We start from the raw sequence: 18,066 nt of genomic DNA on the forward strand, positions 1-18,066 counted from the left end.
ATTGTATGCAGGTCTATTTGTGCAGACTCAGGCACACGTCCATCTCCAGGCAGGGCAGTGCCCTGAGATAGAGCTGTGGGTCAAAGGTCACATGTGACTCGCTACCCCCACTGCTTGGTCAGGTGACTGTATACCATATGATTCTAGTACAACCTAGCCTGTTACTCGCTTGTGTTGGACAATTCCGCTTCTCGCCCAATCGGAGAGGAGCAGTCTGCAGGTCTAGCGCCAATGAGAAGGCGTTACGCAGGGAGCAGGGCTGGTGCTACAGGAAGGGTTCGGTAGCTGCGAGAAAGAGTAAGGGAAGCCGAGTAATAAGAAGCAGGCCCGGGCCGGAGTGCGCTGCAGCCAGGGGGACGCAGCTGGATTATGGTGGCTGGAGGACCGCAGCAGAGGGGCCACTGACTCGTGCGACATGTCTATCCAGTACTCCGGAGAGGAGCCGCTGGCCGGCAGCTATGGTGTGGCGGACTCCTTCCCCAAGGACTTCGGCTATGGGGCTGATGAGTCGGAGATGGACGAGAGCTGCACGGCGTCAGACAGCAAGCCCCGCATCCTGCTCATGGGAATGAGGCGCAGCGGCAAGTCTTCCATACAGAAGGTGAGACCAGTGAGGGCTGCTTCTGCTCACCCTTCCCCCTTTCCTGCTTTTCAGGAAGGACAGCCAAACACTGCCTGCTTTTCCCATAGCAATAAGTGGTGCCTGCCTGCAGGGGTTAACACCAAACAATACAGTAGTGGGGCATCTAAAGACAAAGCAGAGAAAACGAGCTGTTGCTCATAGGAACTAATCGGGTATCACTGAAATAAAGTAAGGCTCTGAAAATGCTAGTCTTAAACCCAAAACCAGAGGTGAGAGTAATAGCCATATTATGTATTTCCTTTTAAACAATACCGTTGATGTTGATCTTCTGGCATCAGCAGTTCCTGAGTCACAACCCTGAAACCAGCATGTGGCTAATCCAGTCAGACTTGAGTCAGAGACCATCTACCAGCTTGTTCAGGGTCTATGGCTAAGGGCTCTTTCCCACTATGAAATGGTATCACGTTTCAATTTCCTCCATGCGATTGAGCTGCTATACTCAGTATAGTATAGCTCAATCGCATCCAAAATGCAGCAGGACGACAATTGCGTTTTGACCAAAATTGCAATTGAATTGCACTAATGGAAATTGTTGCTGCAGTTTCCATTAGTTTAATATTAGTTTAATATACCCTGTGTTTGGAATCAAATCGCAGGGTAGTGGAAAAAGGCCCCAACAGTGATAGAGGAGGCAGAGGATCAGCATGACAGGAAGGCAATTTGCATTATTTAAAAGGAAATACATCTGACACTCTCCATATACCTCTCGCTTCGGGTTCCATTGAATGCCTTTCGCTTGGGCACTGGGGCGCATTTATGTCCTAAGCGATGCTCAAGGGGTTGTCAGCCGCAGCTTGTCACTTTGGCTCCTAGTAGTTGATTTGGTTGCTGTTGATCAGCTGATTGGTTTGAATTCTGGGTTATGGTGAAGATGAGGTATCAATATTACATACCGTACATGGAAAATCCAGAGAAGGTTAGGGAGCTTATATGGGGCAATAGGAAGGCCAAATCGTTTTGTGTATTGGTTATGGGTACTGAAATGATGGGGAAATAACAAGGCTGTGTTGTCAACTCCGACTCTTGGAAAATCTAAATATACAGTATTTCCTATATTGATTGCAAGCTCCTAACATAGAAGGCATGTCATCACTTTCAAATTTGTGTTTAGAACCCTAACCTGTGGCAGTTTATACCTAAGGGTACTTTAAGGGCCCATTCACACTTGAGCATTTTGCTGGCGATTTTGGCAAAACGCTAGCGCTTTTAAAAGCGCTAGTGTAATTAAATCCTATGGGCTCATTCTTACTTGGGCTAATTGCCACAAAGCGCCCAAAATCGTGAAACGCAAACGTGTCTCCTGCACCATTTTCAGCGATTTTCCCGGTGATTGTTTCAATGCTATAGAAGCGCTAAACGCGGAAAAATCGCCACAGTGTTCAGTGAGTTTTCCACTGAAAAATCACTCACGTTTTGCGCTTTCAAGTGTAAATGGGCCCTAATACTATGCATGTTGTGATAAGATCGCAGTAAAGCTGTGGTGAAAAGTCGCATAGCACAGTATATGTGTGATACGACCATACAGTGCAGTATATAGTGCAATAAAGTGCTCTTTAAAGAGACTCCGTAACAAAAATTGCATCCTGTTTTTTATCATCCTACAAGTTCAAAAAGCTATTCTAATGTGTTCTGGCTTACTGCAGCACTTTATACTATCACTGTCTCTGTAATAAATCAATGTATCTTTCCCCTGTCAGACTTGTCGGCCTGTGTCTGGAAGGCTGCCAAGTTCTTCAGTGTTGTGGTTCTGCTATGAACTCCCTTTTCCAGGCCCCTGTATGCACACTGCCTGTGTGTTATTTAGGATTAGAGCAGCTTCTCTCTTATCTTTTACAAGCTGGATAAATCGTCCTCTGAGCTGGCTGGGCTTTCACATACTGAAGAATTACAGACAAGGGCAAAGCTGTTTGCAGGAAGAAACAAGCAGCCTGAAACTTCAGTGCATGAGAACAGGGGGAAAGAAACACACAAATGATCTCTTGAGATTCAAAAGGAAGGCTGTATACAGCCTGCTTGTGTATGGATGTATTTTCTATGTGTGGACATACTGTACATCAACCTACTTCCTGTTTTGGTGGCCATTTTGTTTGTTTATAAACAAACTTTTTAAAACTGTTTTTAACCACTTTTAATGCGGCGAGGAGCGGCGAAATTGTGTCAGAGGGTAATAGGAGATGTCCCCTAACGCACTGGTATGTTTACTTTTGTGCGATTTTAATAATACAGATTCTCTTTAAGGTGCGTACACACTTCATACTTCAGCAAACGATTGTTCTGTCAGACCCTCCCGCTGGACGGACGTTCTGCCGACACTAGCCAGTGTGTGCGCGCTGTCGGGAGACTAAGACTGTTTCTGACAGATCCGCTGAGCGGGTCTGTCAAAAACAGTGTTACCAGTCTGCCGACAGCGCGCACACACTGGCTCCTGTCGGCAGAACGTCCGTCCAGCGGGAGGGTCTGACGGAACAATCGTTTGCTGAAGTATGGCGTGTGTACGCGCCTTTAATGCTACTGTAAGCACACACATTGTCTGGTAAACACACCGGATGCTGTGCATCACTCAGATGTAACCCACTGCACCTGATTGACCGTTCCTATAGCTGAACAGCATGTCAGTATAGTGGTCACTCCTAATGCTGAATACACACGATGCCTTTTTGTGTTCGTTTTTGTGGTCGATTCGATTATTTCCAACATGCTCTATTCAGATTTTGATCGTTTTTTGGAGGGTGTCTCCGTGAACAGCCTGCGAGCCTCCGATCGTGGCTTGCAGGCTAAGTGTAAACACACTGGGAAGAAGTCCCCGATGTTTACATCAGCGCCGTAAAGCAGACCGACGATCCCCGGCCTCTGATTGGCCGGGGATCGCCGGCATCTGATAGGCTGACGGATAGCCGTCCGGTGCCGCCCATAGGAAGGAGGGGAGGGAGGGAAAGGGAGCGAGGCTGGGAATCGCTTGAGGGGGGGCTTTGAGAAGCCCCCCCCCCCCGCTTACCACAAATAGCCGGCGGCGATCAGACCCCCCCCCCCAGGCAGGTCATCCCCCTAGTGGGGAAAAAAAGGGGGGAAGTCTGGTTGTATTTTCACAAGCAAGCACGAAGATATCCTGCGCTCCACGTAACTGCTGTACACTCAAAGGATGGCTCTCCTTTCACATTCAGCACCCCGCAGCGCTCCGACAAGGGTGATTTGGCAAAAGTACTAAAAGATGAAGCGCGCCATAGTGCATTAAATGTGTAGGAGTTTTTATTAACAATTAAAAGTTATACTCACAAACATGAGTGATAAAAATCGCATCTCAGCGGACTGCCAGCCGCTTGCCTCTGCAGTGGGGGATGACGCGCTGTGGCCAGCAGCGCGGTTACCGATGACTGGGAATCCTCTCACTGGTCGGTGGGCGTCGCTGGAGTGTCAATCGGCGTGTGACGTCATTACGCGTTTCGGCGCTCAGCGCCTTCGTCAGATCAGATCTGACGATCTGAGATGCGATTTTTATCACTCATGTTTGTGAGTATAACTTTTAATTGTTAATAAAAACTCCTACACATTTAATGCACTATGGCGCGCTTCATCTTCTTTTAGTACTTTTGGGAAGTCTGGTTGCCCTGGCTGCCACACGATCTGTGCTGTGGGCTGGAGAGCCCACGCAGCACAGATGTGAGGAAACAAGCCCGGTCCTTAAGTGGTTAAGCGGGGCCCTCTGGAATATTGATGACAAAATGCTTTGTCCGTAATGTAATTGGGGCTGCGCTCCTCCTCTGCCATTAGCGCAGTAGCCATACGTGCATGGTAAGCTGGATTGGCTTGTGCATGAGCAGTTCGGCGCTACTACGCATGCGCGGCCCTGATGTGGAGGGGGGCTGCGCTTGCAAGTGGGAGGACAGAGGACACTGAGAGAAGCTTCAATAGGATCCTCAGGCTTCCCACTTTTTAGGTAGTTATCTCTTTTTGAACCCGGGATTCGACTTAGGTTCCCTTTAGGACCCATTCACACAATAAATCGCAAACCGGTAGCGCTTAGCGCTACCCTTTTAAGTGGGTGATTTTACCGCGATTAGAGCGGTAAATCATGGCTCACACGTCCGCGACTCAGAGCTATTCGTGATCAGCGATTTATTAATCAATTTACTGTGATCGCTCCAGAATCGTGGCAAAATGCTGCATGTAATGCGTTTTGTGATTGTGGCTAATCGCAAATCGCCCTATATCAGCGCCAGTTGCGGCAGTGAGATCACTGCAATATACTTTTTATTGCGATAATGCTTCAGCGATTATCGGGAATCACCCGCTAATTGCTAAATTGCGAATGGGCCCTCATGCCGGGGGTTGTTCTTTTTCTGGGTCATAGAATGTACTTGTTATGTATGCTGGTTTGTCATTTGCAATACCTGTCTTGTTTGGTGACAATTCTATAAATAAAACAAATCTAGTGCATTTGGGTGCCTTATCCGCTGAGTTAGATTTCCAAGCATTGCAACAGGAAACGGCGGGTAGGATAAGCAGGAGAGCAATGTGCTCATCCGTCTGGTGTGCCGGATCTCTAAAGGTACCCATACATCTAGTGATGTATGGACAGAACAACCAAGAGATAGATCGAATGTGATCAGAGAGACATCTGTTGGCTGCCCATACACTGCAGACCGATCCTCAGGGAACTGTATAAGGGAAAGAGGTGGCCACCAGACATAGAGGTTGGCTCGTGATTTGGTCTCGGTTCTCAATTTCGGGTTACTGTGTATCTGAGTTTGACACCCTTGCTCTAGTATGTGCACAAAGCTTTAGAGCAGGGCTGGACAAGTCCCTGGAAAAAGATAGCCGAGGCTGCCATGACGCCCTACTCCTTTCTTTTCCTTTCCTTGGAGTTAAATTGTAAAACTTCAAATGCATATAAACACGTACAAATAAAAAGTATATTTCCCACAGATTAAAACGAGCCTTAAACTACTTTACTTCTATGTCCTTTTCCAGCAGATATTGAAAATAAAGAAAACCCTGAGAACTCCTCTTCCCCCCCCCCCTCCCCCTATGAAGAGATGTGCTAGTCCAAATCCTGTCAGCTCTGTCAGATTTCTACTACCTACTGTAAGTGACCATGAGAGTCGCACTGACGTCAACTGGGCTGTACTGCGCAGGCACAGAACTACTGCGCCTGCGCAGTACAGTCCGGAAGACATCAGCACTACTCCGTGAGCCGCACGCTGAAGCGCAGTAGGCATTTTGTACCGGAGAGGATTCCGGGTCACCGGTTGGGAGCGGAGCTTCGTCAAGGGCACAGGATAGCTGCAAGGGGCTGGAGGCAGTAGTTGTGGAAATAGTGCAGTAAGCGCATCCGTTTTAAAATGCATGGTATCCGTGCCGCATGCACATTGCTGTTGTATCCATCCGCTGCATTTGCGTCACTGCTTGTCTGCTGTCACACCGAAACTGATTAGAATCCAGAAGAAGCATGGGGTTCCATGCTTCTGCTGGGCTCCAATCCCGTGCAGTGGACCAAACATTGGTGGAGGAATTGAACCCCCACTGAATAGGTGAGCGTTCTGCATGTGGCGAGAAGCCTAGTAGGTATGGACACAGTCTTCTTTCAATATGCATTCATTGCATCTGATTTGCGGTGCGTTCACAATACAATGGAGAAATACAGCAGGTCAGATGCTTTGCATTTGCATCTGTGTACATTGCATTTGTGTCCCAATTGACTGTGTGAATGTATTCTGTTATTAACACAGGATGCATTCACTGTTGTCCCCCGATGTGCCCTCCCCGTAGTGTGAAAGGAACATAATCCCTTTCTGATGCTTAACCTTCATCACCACCTCATCACATATCACCAATTCTCAAAATCTATGCCTAGCCCTGTAACTTCTCCTTTGTCTGTTTTAGGTTTAGTTTTCAGCACCCAGTCCTCTTCTTGCAACTGGTAGTTTCCTCCAGCTTATTATTCAAGATTTAAACTTTGCACACAGGGCACTAAATCCTGCACACTGAATTAACCCTGTACCTTGGCTTCATTCACTACTTACTGTGTGTTTTTTCTTCTCCTCCATTCTTATTTTTATTTTTTTTCTATTTTAGGCTTGGTTCACAGTGGGATGTTGCAGATGGGGGCATCTTAACTTCTTAGCTGCAAGCCGCTGCATTGAAACGTCATGCTGGAGCCTCATAGCGGCTCCAGGGCATTTTAATGGGCAAGCCCGTCTCTCATATCAGTTGGGACTGGGAGATCTGTGATTTGTGAAGGGGATCAAGCGTTCCCCTAACCAATCACAATACCTGGAATTAATGTGCATGACCCAAATCGGGGCCAATTAATAAAACTAGTCCCTTCCACTTCCAAAGCAAATAAACACTAAACACTTAAAAAAGGGTATATTACTGGTATTTTACTAAGTAAGGGCTTGTAATTATAGACCCAAAACGTAAAACAGAAAGATTATAGCTATATTTCCAAATAATTTATTGTTGTCATATGTTGTGCTAGGAACATAATGTAAACGTTCATATAGCTGGGACTAACGATCAAATCAAATGTGTGGGTTTTATTTATAGTAGCATTGCTTATTTTAAAACTATAGGGGATGGAATTGGAAATATAGGCCCATATGCAATTCACTTTTTTACCTAGGAGAGAATTTTTCATCTTCGATGTAAAATAAATTTCCAGAACTTTTCAACTAAAGAAAGTACTAAAAAGTAGGTGAAAAGGACCATCAAAATTATTTTGAGTATTTTCTTGCCTTTTGGTGGCTTAAAAAGGATTTTATTGACAAGTTTAAAAATATCACCTAGGAGAAAACTCAGGTAAAAAAGGGAATTGCATATGGGTCATAGTGTGTTTTTTTTAAATTTTTTTTTTTTTTTTTTTTTTTTTTTTTTTTTCCCCAAAATAAAATGCATGGAAAATAAAGTAATTACTTAAAATAAGTATTACCCACAAAAAGCCTAATTCGTGGTGGAGAAAAAAAGGATATAGATCATTTTGTTGAAATAAGCAGGGCTGTGGAGTCAGTCGGAGTCGGGGGAATTTTGGGCACCCAGAGTCGGAGTTGGAGTCGGAGTCGTGGTTTCAGAAACTGAGGAGTAGGAAGTCGGAGTCGCATGATTTTTTGTTAAGTATTAGACTAAGGAGTCGGAGTCGAGGAGTCTGAGCAATTTTGGGTACCCAGAGTCGGAGTCATGGTTTCAGAAACTGATGAGTCGGAGTTGGAGTCGGAAGATTTTTGGACCGACTCCACAGCCCTGGTAATAAGTAGTGATTGTTGGGGAATGAAAGGAAGGAGAGCTGACAGTTGCTCTGGTCAGTTAGGGTTAAAATCCCTCGGGGATGAAGTGATTAATGCAGAAAGTCGCACTGCAGTAGTACGTTTGTGGAACGTTCACAGTGCATGCGGTGCATTGGGATTTAACACACTACAGAATCCCAACGCAGTGCATGCAGTACGTTACTGCAGGACTCATGCATTAACAAAGGCAGTGAAGCATACTTTTCATTGACTGTATGCTTCATTGTATGCCACCTAAAGGTCGCATAAGGTGCAGTGCAACTTTTTCGTTCCAGGGACAGACTCGGTCGAGATCCCTTGTGTGTGTGTATGAGGTTCTGGGTTACAGAAGTGTTTTATTTACCTTCGATCATGATGCTATAAGTACCCTACCTTGGTAGAAGGCAGATGAGGATATAAAAACTCTGGACAGAAAGGAGATCTTCCCAAAACTGAAAAAAGCTGAGGTTGTAGGAGTTTCTTCATCATACTAGTAAAATTTAGATTAGAGTATCTCTTTTTTTTTTTTTTTTTTTTTTAATTTGTACATCTTCCATTGCATTTGACTAGGGTATATGTGGCGTGATTGCACCTTTTGTTCATCATACATTTGATGGACAGTAGAAAGTTCTCACACATCATGTGACGTTGTGGATTTATTATACTTCTCTTTTACTATTACAGCATTAATATGTTAACCCCTTCTTAAAGCAGAACTATTACCAAATAAAGCTGCCCAGCAAATTGCAAGGACACTGTAATAACTCACGCTGTTGGATCTGTCCAACAAAATAGGTTGAATTGATCAATCAAGAATGGTGGAAAAATCGGTCGCAAGCGCTTGATCAGGTGCACTGTGGTCATTGCGTTCAAAATCGCAATGACCGACAGACCCCCAGCCAGTATCCTCCATAGATGTATCAGTGTTTTACCCCCACCGTGCCCGTGTGCAATGTAAAGACTCACCTCTCCATCGGCATGGATCCTGGTGTCCGGTGACTGCTGTCACCTTGTGCACCTGTTCCATGTGGTGCATGTATGGCGTCATTACATGCGCTGAGTCATGTGGTATCCCGTGCTCTGTTTTGCCAAACACTGGAGGAGGGCAGGAGTGGTGTTAGCGTAAGACTTTAAAGCAGTGTTCCCCAACCCTGTCCTCAAGGCCCACCAACAGTGCATGTTTTGTGGAAAGCCACAGAGGTAGTTAACTATTTCTGGACCAGCAGTCTCTGACCCTTTAAGGACCAGAGACTGCTGGTACAGCAAAGCAACAGAAAACAACGCTTACCGACGAATCTTTGCGCAGTCCCGCTGCTCTCTCCGTTCACCCTGCTCGCTCCCCGCCGCAGGCACCTCTCTCTGCCGTCGCTATGGCGGCAGAGTGCTGTGTGTCGGTCAGGAACCGTTTTTATTGGCTCCTGACCCTGTCAATCAATGTAAGCCAATGGGATGTAATGACAGGGCCAGGATACAAGATATAGAACACAATTTCCACACGCTTTAACAGGCCTATCCTTGACAGGGCCAGGAGCCAATGAAAACGGCTCCTCACCGGCACAAAGAGCTCTGCCATCATATAGACTGCAGAGCGAGTGATCTGTGTCGGGAAGAAAGCGGTCTAAGCGGCGAAACCGTGCGGCGACTGGTTTTGAAAGTTACGTCCTGTCAGATCCGCACTACCACATGCAAGACGTAACTTTCAACTGTGTCAGTCCTGTAGTGATTAACCCCCTTGCCATTACAATTCTGGCGGCAAGGGGGCAGCGCAGCACTTTTAAAAAAAACAAATTTTTTATAAATCATGTAGCGAGCCCTCGCCGAGGGCTCGCTACATGATAGCCGCTGACAAGCGGCATCTCCCTATCCACTCTGATCGCTTTCGGCGATCAGAGTAAGCAGGAAATCCTGTTCAGAACCGGATTTCCTGCTGGGCTTCCCCGGTCGTCATGGACGTCAGGACGTCAGAGGGAATCCCGATCCACCCCTCAGTGCTGCCTGGCACTGATTGGCCAGGCTGCGCAAGGGGTCTGGAGGGGGGGGGGGGGCGGCGGCGGCGAGCGGAAACTGCACGCAGCTAGCTAAGTGCTAGCTGCGTGCAGGAAAAAAAAAATTGGGAAAATCGGCCCAGCGGGGCCTGAGAAATCCTCCTACGCAGGTTACCCCGAGCTGGCCTCACCTGTGAATGTTTGTGGTTTCCTGCAAGACATGTACTGTTGGTGGGCCTTGAGGACAGGGTTGGGGAACTATTCTTTAAAACACTGGGCACAGGTATTTTCATTTGATGCTGAAATCTATTGGAAATTGCTGCACAGTGTATGGACAGGCAATAGATGTCCATACATCTGAAATTCTTATGGTTGATCTGGCCATGCATTGATGGATGGATGGCCACCTTTAAGGTCCGTACACACGCCGGACTTTAGGCAATGCCGGGCGGATCACTCAGAAACAGCCGTATCAGTCTGACGACAGAGCGTACACACGCCGGACTGTCGCTGGCACGCCCACCCAGCGGGAGGCAACGACGTACCCGTCGTTGCCTAAAGTCCGGCGTGTGTACGCTGCTTTATCCTGGGATTGAAAGCACAGAAGCAGTATCTGAGCTCTGCTGCGGAGCACAGAAATATTTTGTGGGTATGGTTTCCCCGTATTCCACTTCCTATATTTGTGTTATTTCTGAGATTAGTCATAGTGTCTGGCATATGATAGTATTCATTGTAATGATCAGATAAGAGTGTTCTCAAATGGCTCGTTTACCTAGGAAATATGTTAATTATTAAGCATAGTAAAGTATGTATTGTGTGCTTTACTAGCAAAGCACTTGTAGATTGAGTGATATAAATGTAGAGAGGGAGGGGAAAAAGTGCATAAAGTTGGCAATGAATGGCCACTAGATTCTACTGTAAGACATCTATCTGATCTGTGCAATGCACTAGGAACAGATTCCTATTAGATTTCACTATGAAATCTATTGGAAACCTAATAAACTGCAGCTTTGCACTGACCGATTTAGTGCAACGATACAGGCCATTGATCTGCCGCCGCTCCTGATTATCTTCCTTCCAGAGCGATCGACTAATTTATGACCGAGAATGAAATGGTCAATTGATCTGGCCGTCTGTTGCATCCATTTTCTAGCAGATTCGATCAGTGATCAGCAGGATATTGATGGTAAAATTTGAGAAGTGTATTGCCACCTTAAAGAGAACCCGAGGTGGGTTTGAAGAATATTATCTGCATACAGAGGCTGGATCTGCCTATACAGCCCAGCCTCTGTTGCTATCCCAAACCCCCCTAAGGTCCCCCTGCACTCTGCAATCTCTCATAAATCACAGCCACGCTGCTGACAAACAGCTTGTCAGAGCTGGCTGTGTTTATCTCTATAGTGTCAGTCTGCTGCTCTCCCCGCCTCCTGCAGAACTCCAGTCCCCGCCTGCATCCCTTCCCTCCCTGCTGATTGGAGGGAAGGGATGGGGGCAAGGACCGGAGCTATGCAGGAGGCGGGGGAGCAGCTGAGACTGACACTACAGATGTAAACACAGCCTCACATCGTGGCTGTGATTTATGAGAGATTGCAGAGTGCAGGGGGACCTTAGTGGGGTTTGGGATAGCAACAGAGGCTGGGCTGTATAGGCAGATCCAGCCTCTGTATGCAGATAACCTTCTTTAAACACACCTCGGGTTCTCTTTAACTAGTGGTTTATGTAGTAAATTTGTTTAAAACCATTTTAAAGGATACCAGAGTTGAAGTTATTTGTACAAACTTAGGAAGCAGGCATGTGTGGGTAACAGTCCTAAAGCCCACATACACTGGGCCAGGATGTGCACTGTTGCCCAGGCGTTGTCCTGGCAGCGCGTCCTTGATCCCACTCCTGTGACTGGGAGTAATCTGCGCAAGCGCCCTACATAATGATTGTAGTTTACATGTGCCAGACCAGCACTTGCGCAGTTGTGGATAACATACGTGGACATTTTACGAGTGTACGGAGTAGAATTGGGGGGCATGACTGCTGCAGTATGCCCATACGTGCGGCCTCCATTTGTACTTATGACTCTGCCTCGAGTATCTCGGGTAGAATAATGCCATCTCAGGCTGTGTTCCCACATTCTCCGCCTATCGCTAAACTACAGTGAATAGCTCCTATTTTATATATAGGAGCCGTTCACACTTGTCAGTCTGCAACGGATCACTGAGACTTGTTGCGGTAAGCGAGCCAGCCGCACTTCTATGCAGTCTGCGATAATCCCGGCAGGAGGATGTGTCCTCCCCCCCCCCCCCCCCCCCCCCCATGGGGGTTACTCTCCTGCCACAGACTCCAGCCGGACTACAACGTACCATCGGGGTGGACACTACGCTGGCTGCACATGATTTGACTACAAGTGGGAACACTGCCTTAAAACAGATGACTTTGAATTGGTATTTTCTAACCATTACTTCAGGGCCCTTCTCAGCAAATAAGCAAACCCCTGTCCTCCTTTAAAAAAAAAAATAACATTCATATAAATTGCCTTTGAATGACCTATTAAATGTAATTTGGCCTCTTCCAGCCTTTTTAATTCTTTTTGGGCGATGTCATCATGGCCACGTTACCTTGTGGGAGGGGGTATTGTGGATACAGTCTCTCCCGCTTTCTCCTTCACACCATTTGCCATTACTTGTCTTTCTCTCATTGTTTCCTATGGAACTGAAGTGGCTGCAGTAGTGTTTTACTTGATCCAATACAGTCTTCTGAGATAGTGATAGGCAAGGCTAAATGTGTCTGCTTTTGAGAAAAAAAAATCCTATTTTTAGAATACAGATCAGAAAAATATCTAGTATATTTTTATACCACGCAATATACAATTTCCCTTTTATTAAAACTTCAAACATCCTTAAAACAAACCTGAACTGGAAATTAAGTTGTGAGATAGTTTAGTTTGCATGGTACCAATCTCTCAAAACCACCAAAGAACTCACTGGTGCGAGACTGGGTCATTCAAACCACAACAGGTGCAAGCAAGGGTCTGCAAAACTTGAATTATGAATTCTAAAAATCTTTATGTTTTATTTTTGATTAGCTTGGTACAAGTGTTTTAGCTTCTATTTCCTTTTTTTTTTTTTTTTTTTTTTTTTTTAGAAGTGTTGCCATGTTCAACTGCAATTTGATTACTTCATTAGCACAGAAAAAGCACTAACTCTTGTAATGGAAATAAAATAGAAAGTGAACACAGGCAAACTTTTAAGTATGATAGGTACTGTATGTACCCATGTTTATCTCATCATGCCAGTTCACTTTGAAGTACACTTAAAACTGAAAAGTGTCCCAAATTCCTCCCCAGTACACATCTGGGGTGTAATTTGGGGTGACAGATGTTTACCCTCCCTATGCCAGTAGTACCATGCTCTGGGGAACTTTCTAATTGCGTGTTTAGCTTTTGTAGAACCCAACATGAAGGGTGGTGCTTATGTAAACAATTACTGGACCAGAGCGTAGACATATGGAAGGAGTGGCCCTCAAAGTTAAATCTTTAAATTTTGAGATTTGGATAGCGAAATCAAAGAATCCTGGCACAGTGACACCTAAAGGAGAATGTTTGCATTTTTGAGGCACTGCAACATAAAAAAATGAAATTGTTACACAAACTAGATACTCTGTGAACTTAAATGTTTTCAGAACATTACTTATCATTTTTTTTTTTCTACAGGTGGTATTTCACAAGATGTCACCCAATGAAACTTTATTCTTGGAGAGCACCAACAAGATCTACAAGGATGATATTTCTAATAGTTCTTTTGTCAATTTTCAAATCTGGGACTTTCCAGGCCAAGTGGACTTTTTTGATCCTACCTTTGATTATGAAATGATCTTCAGAGGAACAGGGGCATTAATCTATGTAATTGATGCACAGGTAATTCATAAAAATTGAATTTGGATTTATATAGCACCAGCATCATGCAAGCAAACTAATTCCATTAGAATTTTGATATCAAAAAGAAAATCTATAATGCTCCCTCTTTAAAATATTGAGAAGAAAACATACTCATTTTTACCTGCATTATTCGTTTCAGATCTAAATGAGAAGTTTTGGGATCCTCAAACATGAAAGGCTGTGATTATCCTTATTTCTACAAGTTTCTTATGCTTGACAGCACAACCCAATCTAAAGCAGACATGTTAAAGCACACCTGAAGTGAGAGGATTATGGAGGCTGACGTATTTTTCCTTTTAAACAATGCAAATCGCCTGGCTATCCTGCTGCAAGACAGACAAAAAGGGCTCTGGAAATTTGGGCGCACACTGTGCCGCCATAGGCTGTAATTTGGTTACATGGCAAGGAAATTAACAGCGCTACTTAAAAACAGACAAGTGCCTACCTGCAAAAGAGTGCAAGCCCCACTTGTGGGATAAAATACACACTTAGCATACACATGACCTGTCTACCACTGGAGGATGTTGGTTTCCGTAACAGCTTGCATGCAACCTATTAAGTACTCGTCCCTCCCACTGCGAAGAAGTCAATCCTCCATGGGAGGGGCCTAACACTAACTAAATCCTAACCTATGTATATGCATAGCCTGGGTGCGGCTAATCAAGTAAATTTCAAAATTGAAAACTGCGCAAAAGGTGGATCAGCGCATCACCAGGCCGCCTCCGAATGGATTGACTTCTTCGCAGTGGGAGGGACGAGTACTTAATAGGTTGCATGCAAGCTGTTACAGGAAACCAACATCCTCCTCTAGTGGTAGACAGGTCATGTGTATGCTCGGTGTGTATTCGACCCCACAAGTGGGGCTTGCACTCTTTTGCAGGTAGGCACTAGTCTGTTTTTAAGTAGCGCTGTTCATTTCCTTGCCATGTACTAATTTAATTCATTTTTGGTCAGCTGCTCCCACTTAACGGCTTTGCTTTTGGTGTATATGCAGAGCTTCCGTTTGGGTTCAAGGTGCGTTTGCAGTTTCTGTAGGGCTCAGCGCACCTCTGATTGTAGGCCATTTGGAAGCGGCCTGGTGATGCGCTGATCCATCTTTTGCGCAGTTTGTAATTTGAATTGTGGCTATATCGGCGCTCAGACAGTAATTTGGGCGTCGTCAAGAGACCGAGCACAAATTACTATAAAAACAGCGTAATTCAAATTACATCTTACCCTTTAGTCCACGGTGGCTTAAAGGGGGTATAGTAATTGACACTGCCAGGACCTTTTGCATGAGCAGGATGAGCCATTTCTCGGCTTTGTCCTGCACCCAAATTTCCCAATGGCTTATTACATGAATGTATCCTGCTGATCTTCTGCTTCTAATGCTTAGCCATAGACCCGTTCGTAAACAGATTTGAAGATCACGTTTTTCACTGAAGTTTGACTGGATTAACTGCATGCTTATTGAAGGACAACTGAAGTGAGTGATATGGAGGCTGACATGGTTATTGTATTTTAAGCAATACTAGATGTCTGGCTATATTGTTGATCCTCTGCCTCTAATACTTTTATCCTTAGACTCTGAACAGGCATGCAGCAGATCAGGTGTTTTTGACATTTTCAGATTTGACAAGATTTAGCTGCATGCTTGTTTCTGGTGTGATTCAGACACTACTTCAGCCAAATAGATCAGTAGGGCTGCCAGGTAACAGGTATTGTTTAAAAGGAAATAAATATTGCATCCTCCATAATGGGTGTACATACCTCCCACCTTTTATAAAAACATGAAGTTCATTTGTTCACTTTATTAGCTAGTATACCCTCTTGTCTTGTATCAAGAGTTATATCGTATACTCTGTATTGTCATACCTTGCATGCTATTGTACAGCGCCACGGAAGATGCTGGCGCTATATAAATCAAAAATTATAATAATAATATGCTCACTTCACAGTTTTCCTTTTATAGGTAGAAGTAGTAGTACAGAGGCGCCAACAGGATAAAAACAATTTACTAAATAAAGATAAAGTAGGTAGTGGAGGCCTTACCCCTCCAAAGCAGACACAAAGATCTAGCAAAAATTCGTTTATTTACATACTCCAACAAGGTGCAACGCGTTTCGCGGGTATATCCCACTTCCTCAGGCAATAAAACAGGAGCATATAACTGTTGACCGAAGACAGTATGCTAAGCGTTTGTACGTACAGCCATGGTAAACAATCGTGCATTGAACATTTCTTCAGAATTGAACATTGATATGGGTACATATATATCTATAATTATTATACACGTGTGTGCTATATACACACACGTGTATTGCATATATATAAAGTTGTGTGCAATACACGAAAAAAGGCTCCATCTCAGGTTCTCTTTAACTTAATGAAACATAGGTTTATTACTGTTTAGAGAAGTGTAAAAGAAGATTTATGCATCCAGCAAGGCCATGATTTTTTTTTTACTGGTTTCTTGAGACTACTGGTTAACTGAGTTCTGGATAAAAGGGCTTTTACTGTATCAGCGCTACAAGCCACTTTGTAATTTTATACATATTTGCAACAAACTAACTTTCTAAAATTTCAGAATTGTAAATCTCTCTTTTTAGCTTTCATAGCAAGTTTGGAGTTCAGGTCCGCTTTAAATTGTGTTAATCATTTTTTTTTTGTGTGCATTTTTAATGCTTAAATCAGATCTTTGAAGTAGACCAGATGTGTAGGCCATGTGTTATTTCACTGGATGCATGTTTGTTGCAGGTGTCTGGTCACTTTGACAAGAAAGGGCTCGGTATGGCATCCTCCATATTTCACTCACTTTTAGTTTTGTAAACAGCTAGGTGGTGTTTCAGAAGACTTCCCATGCCTAAAACCAATACTATATTACTTACCAAAGAAGTGCGGAGGTCATATGGTTGTAACTGAAACCGTTCTAATGATATCAGTCTAGATGACTGCACCAATTTTTTAAAGGATACCCCAACTGAAATGTGACATAATGAGATAGACATGTGTATGTACAGTGCCTAGCACACAGATAACTATGCTGTGTTCCTTTTTTTTTCTTTCTCTGCCTGAAAGAGTTAAATATCAGGTATGTAAGTAGCTGACTCAGTCCTGACTCAGACAGGAAGTGACTACAGTGTGACCCTCACTGATAAGAAATTCCCCTTTTTTACCTCTTTCTTGCTCTCAGAAACCATTTTCTGCTAGGAAAGTGTTTTATAGTTGGAATTTCTTATCAGTGAGGGTCACACTGTAGTCACTTCCTGTCTGAGTCAGGACTGAGTCAGCCACTTGCATACCTTATATTTAACTCTTTCAGGCAGAAAAATAAAAAAGGAACACAGCATAGTTATCTGTGTGCTAGGCACTGTACATACACATGTCTATCTCATCATGTCACATTTCAGTTGGGGTATCCTTTAAGTAAGGGGGTTTTGGCTGTACATTAAAGAGTCTGTTGTTTTGTTCTAGGATGATTATATGGAGGCACTAGCAAGACTTCATGTCACAGTCACCAAAGCATATAAAGCAAATCCCGACATGAACTTTGAAGTTTTTATTCACAAAGTAGATGGTCTGTCAGATGACCATAAAATAGAAACTCAACGAGACATTCATCAGAGAGCTAATGACGATCTAACAGATGTAGGTCTAGAGAAACTCCATTTAAGGTAAGACATTTACTTTTTTTCCCCATTTACTTGAGCCATGATGTTTAAATGTGAGACAGTTGCTAAAGCCTGGTGCACAGCGTCAATTGTGATTGGCCAATCACTGACCAATGTTACTACATTTTTATGTAGTATGAAAGCTTACCTACACAATTTGTTCATAGTATTCAAATTCTGTTGGCCCTCATAGTACTTGGAAGTGGTACAATTGGCCAATCAAAATTGAAGGTGTGTACCAGGCTTAAAGCCCCATCTACACCATACAATTTTTGTGCTATTCGATTCATTGATTCGATTCAATCTGACATGTCCGGGATTCCATTCGATTCATTTTGCCATTGTTCTGCAATGGCAAAATGAATCGAATCGCACAAAAAATTGTATGGTTTAGATGGGGCTTAAGACCTGTTTCTCTCTAAATCCCTTTATTGCAGTGTTGGGTGCACAGACCAGGGCTAGCAGCATTACTGCTGTATTGTGGGCTTAAAGTGGATCCGAGATGAACTTTTACTCCTTGCATAATTGTGTTCCTTATATATAGTTTATAGGGCATTCCTCAAGCCAAATACTTGTTTTGTTTTAATACCCTAATTTCCTATAA

At 44.1% G+C, this 18,066-nt stretch overlaps 1 protein-coding gene across 2 annotated transcripts in view; it reads left to right on the forward strand.

The window, feature by feature from the left end:
- Positions 1 to 257: 257 nt before the first annotated feature.
- Positions 258 to 18,066, forward strand: part of RRAGC (Ras related GTP binding C) — a 53,856-nt gene continuing 36,047 nt past the window's right edge. For both annotated transcript variants that reach the window (XR_011026267.1, XM_068269015.1), the window contains exons 1-3: positions 258 to 601; positions 13,588 to 13,791; positions 17,266 to 17,465. Coding sequence is in view for 1 of the 2 variants with exons in the window: in XM_068269015.1 (XP_068125116.1) it covers positions 416 to 601; positions 13,588 to 13,791; positions 17,266 to 17,465 (590 nt within the window). In the remaining variant the exon portion in view is untranslated. The remainder of the gene's footprint in view (positions 602 to 13,587; positions 13,792 to 17,265; positions 17,466 to 18,066) is intronic.

This window comes from Hyperolius riggenbachi, chromosome 2 (assembly GCF_040937935.1).
Source record: "Hyperolius riggenbachi isolate aHypRig1 chromosome 2, aHypRig1.pri, whole genome shotgun sequence".
NCBI lineage: Eukaryota > Metazoa > Chordata > Amphibia > Anura > Hyperoliidae > Hyperolius > Hyperolius riggenbachi.